Here is a 4627-nt window from a genome sequence, read left to right on the forward strand (position 1 = left end):
AAATGCTTTGTTTCTGAACGAATCAGTCGTTTGAATGAATCGGTTGAATCTCAATGACTCGCTGATTAACAGTCACTTGCTGTCACAATACTGGCGGTTTTAATTTCACATTTCGACTGTTTTTTTCCATGTTTTAAATTATTTCAAATATCAGTATTCAACGTTTTATGTTAAAACCAAAACATTAGGCCTATTTATGCATCTGTAACTGCAGTTTAAATGTATATATGTCCCCTCTGTGATACATAAACTGTGTAAATACATCTAAATGCTATTTCAGATGCAGATTCCAGAAATGTTTTCTTATGTTGGAATGAAAGACACTAAGTACCAGATGAAGTGCTTCTTATTCTTACCCAAAAATACAAAATGGAAGAAAGAGTTAAAACTGAACACAATCCTGGTACTCAAGCTGTGTATGAACATTTATATATATATTTATTTGCTTCTTTTCCATTTTGCATTTACTTGTACTTTTACTTTCAATACTTAAGTACGTTTAAGATAAAAAAAAAATACTTTTCGTACTTAAGTACAATAAATATCACATACTTTAAGACTTTTACTCAAGTAATATTCTAAACGGTGACTTCAACTTCTACCAAAGTCATTTTCTGGTAAGATATCTGTACTTTTACTTGAGTATGGCTTTCAGGTACTTTATACACCACTGTTAATAAGTTAGAAAGTAAAATCCAAGTCACATTCATCTAAAATTCATAGAGCATGAACGAACATAAGCAGTCTCTAAAAGGTTTGATGAAAACTGCAGGATACTTAAAGCTGCAAATGATCTCTTTTAAATCATTGATAAAGAATTTTAGGTAACATTTCACTTGAAGCCTTTATATATAAAATGTATTAGTGTTTTTGATGCATTAATGTCTTGTAATGCACCTTATAATGCATTGCATGATCTCATAAATAATTGAAAGTTATAATACATTATAATTATTAATTGCTGCACCTTTAGAAAGTATAATGCATTAAAACATGAAAAACAACCCATTTCAAATGTCAAACAAGGATTATGCAAATATCATAATACATTTGAACTTTGGTTGCCGTTATTAATTAAAATATATAATGCATTGCAATGTGCATAATGAATACCTTTATAATCCATAATATGTAAACGTGTTATTTTAGAGAGAGACAGAGTTTAATTTAAAGCAATTATTAAGTAATAATTAAATTATATAATTGAATTAAATAAATTTTTTCCTGTAAATCAACCCAGACACTTACATGTAATCACATATAAAATTGTTTAAATACATTTCATTCAGTAAAAAAAATATCAAACCAAGGGGTTGAAAATAAATATCACAAATACACTCATCAAGCAAAAAAAAAATCACATAAGTATAAGTTAGGTTTTAAATACTTAAAAAAAAAAAATGTTTGGGTTTCTTCGAAATTCATAAATTTTAAGTATGTCCAAATTCTTTTCAGGACCTCTATACAATTTAAAACTGTAAATACTTAAAAAAGAAAAACATCTAAAAACATGTGAAACTGGGAGAAGTGTTTGTGGCTTATTTCCTAGCTGCTACAAGGCAAATGATATAAAGATTGTGTATTTAAGCAATTAAAATAGTTGGTAAAATGATATATTTGACAAATGATATGTTTTGACATTCACTCAGTTTGTCTCATAATTCAGCACAGCAGCGCATGTTTCATCAGAGGTCTAAGTTCTAATGACTGATTGCCATGGTTACCGCACACCTGTTCCATATTTTGATTAATTAGTTACCATTTCAGTTCTGCTTGTCTGAGTCAAGTTTTGCCTGCAGATTTTAATGGAAAGATCTGCAGATTTACATTGATTTAAATGCATGTACATCACAAAATTCTGCACCTCCACCAAACCCTGTGTATATTTTTATTATATAGTTTGGCCTTCAGTTTCCAAAAAGACTGCAGTACTTTAAACATCTTTTACCATAAACAATTCTACAGCATTTTACATATGTAACAATTCATTGTAAAAAAAAAAAAAGAAAAAAAAAGGAGCATAAATTCCAATTGAAAGTGTGGTGGTGACCAGTGTTATTTAGTATCATCTATATACTATTGCAGTCTTGGTAACAGTTTAGAATAAGGAACACATATTCACTATTTTCCCTGAAAAAAAAAAACTCCTAATTTGATGCTTATTAATAGTTAGTTAGGTAGTTGTTAAGTAAATTAGATATGGGGTAGGATTAAGGGATCTAAAATATGGTCATGCAGAATAAGGCATTTTTATGTGCTTTATTTTAACAGCCAATATGTTTGAAAAAGCCACAGCATGACATGAAAACATTAATTAATGTGGACACTTTGTAGCTGATCAACCATGTATTCAATTTTCTTAATTTATTACTTTTTTGCACAGCCACTTATTTGGTTTGGCGAGAAAACAGTACAGAACTGTTTAGAATTTCTAAGGTGATCAGGACATTATAAGAAAAAAAAGTCTAGAAAAATGAACTGATCTCTGACCCTCTTGCTCTGCAGGGGAATAAAGGAGGTGTCAGCGCTCGCATGAATGTGTTTGGTCATTCGATCTGTTTCTTGAACTGTCATCTGCCTGCACACATGGAGAACTCAGACCAGCGCATGGAGGACTTTGAAAGCATCCTGCAGCAGCAGCAGTTTGAAGGACAAGCAGCTACAGGCGTCATGGATCATGAGTAAGACACACACACACACACACGCGCGCTATACAATTAAAGTATAAACACACTATTGTTATTACTGCAACTATATTTAATTCCCATCAGGACCGTAAGAAAGTGTCCCAAAATTCTTTTGCACAATTATTATAATTCATAATTATTTATCTCACCAACAGATGGTGCCGTTGTATTATATCTCCCCCCCCAGGAAAGCATTTCTCAACTGTTTTTGCTTCTGGTCCCAGATTTTATATTGGACATAAAGTTGTGACCCACCCAACTTGTTTTTCTTGCAAAATTAAAATAAAACAACATGCATCTGCAATAAAATATTAATTAATAATATTTTGATATTGCAATGACATGGCTAAATATTTTAATTGTTTCTTGTATGTTGTTCAGTGCTGTTCATGCTTTTCTTGTCACGCAATCTGTCCATGATGGCATATGCATCATTCGTTTTGTTTCTACCAAGAGACCGATTAATTTACTACAAAATACCATACGGTTTGATCACAAGCCAAAAACAAAGAAATTGGGAATTTTATATTCTGGTAAATTAGTGGTCAATTTGTGTCTCCTTTGTATGTTATTGTACCAGCTGCTCACACTCTAATGATGGTTAGATTTACGTTTATCCTGCAAATTGTACATTTTTATATGAAACAAATTATACAAATGCATTTTATTCAACAATGTGTAAGATGTGTTGTTTTCTCATGAGATTGGGTCAGTAGTGTTTGTTATGATTATGTGACCTGCTGCCCAAGGTGATGCAATCCACGATGGAAGTTAATTAAACTAACCTTATGACCTTGAAATTTATATTGAAAACTGTATGATGTGACTTATGGACAAATGTTTGCAGTGTGGTTTTCTGGTTTGGAGACCTGAATTTTCGAATCGAGGACCTGGATATGCAAGTTGTGAAATCAGCCATTGACAATAACAAACTGTCCCCATTATGGGAAAAAGACCAGGTGAGTCCCTCTAAATGTCAAATACCATGTTTTCACAGATAACATTGTCAATATTATGAAAATATTCAGAGCGACTGTTTTGTACAAGGCATTTGGGTGCCCTTTAATTTAGGTCATGATGTTGACAAAACAATGCAATATAAATATGTTTGTTTAATCTGTATATTTCCCTGTGCTAGTATTATTAATATTGACACTAATTGTAGTGTTGTCCTCTTTGATTCTTCTCTCTCTGCGTCTTGCAGCTGAACATGGCTAAAGGCAGTGAGACTGTGCTTGAAGGCTTCCACGAGGGGCCGCTTAAATTCCCTCCTACGTATAAGTTTGATGTGGGTACAGACACGTATGATACCAGGTAAAGAAATTTAATACATTTAGATCAATAAATTCTTCATTTGAAATCATGCTTCTAAACAGATTCAGATGGACTAAAAAGAGTTAAGGACTTGTAAAGGGCTCTTTTTCTTTTCTTTTGACATACATACAGTACACTCACGTAAAGCGATATGTACTATATAGCAAATCTCAGCCTTATTTTTTTAATTTAAAGTGCCCCTATTATGGGTAATGAAAGGTTCATATTTTGGTTTTGGGAGTCCCCAACAACAGGTTGACATACATGCAAGGTCAAAAAACACTTTCATTGTCTTATAATATGCATTTATTTTTACCTTATTTGTTCAACGACTCCCAAACGATTCGCTCAACGTTTATTTTTTTTCGCTCAACGATTTCATTTTCAGTTCAACGAATTCGCTCAACGATTCATTTTCAATCATCTGCGGTGATTGGTCCGATTGGTCGATTTAATTTCCATTTCATAATAAAAGCTGCGTTTGTGAGCCATTGCTGCTTTGTTTACAGCCGTTACCGGGGAAACAGCTGTTTTTACCGCTCCAAAAGCTGCACCTAGTGGCAAAGTCAGACCAACGCAAAAAGACCAACAAGTGGGCGGGCAATATGCTAATGTTTCATGTTGAC

The 4627-nt window shown here is 32.7% G+C and overlaps 1 protein-coding gene across 1 annotated transcript in view; it reads left to right on the forward strand.

The window, feature by feature from the left end:
- The window catches only part of LOC107662051 (phosphatidylinositol 4,5-bisphosphate 5-phosphatase A-like), a 30818-nt gene that overhangs the window by 18186 nt on the left and 8005 nt on the right, over window positions 1-4627 (forward strand). The window contains exons 6-8 of the mRNA XM_016451912.1: window positions 2506-2681; window positions 3535-3646; window positions 3892-4001. Coding sequence (XP_016307398.1) covers window positions 2506-2681; window positions 3535-3646; window positions 3892-4001 — 398 coding nt within the window. The remainder of the gene's footprint in view (window positions 1-2505; window positions 2682-3534; window positions 3647-3891; window positions 4002-4627) is intronic.

The sequence above is a fragment of the Sinocyclocheilus anshuiensis genome, unplaced genomic scaffold (assembly GCF_001515605.1).
Source record: "Sinocyclocheilus anshuiensis isolate Anshui unplaced genomic scaffold, SAMN03320099.WGS_v1.1 scaffold431, whole genome shotgun sequence".
NCBI classification, from domain to species: domain Eukaryota; kingdom Metazoa; phylum Chordata; class Actinopteri; order Cypriniformes; family Cyprinidae; genus Sinocyclocheilus; species Sinocyclocheilus anshuiensis.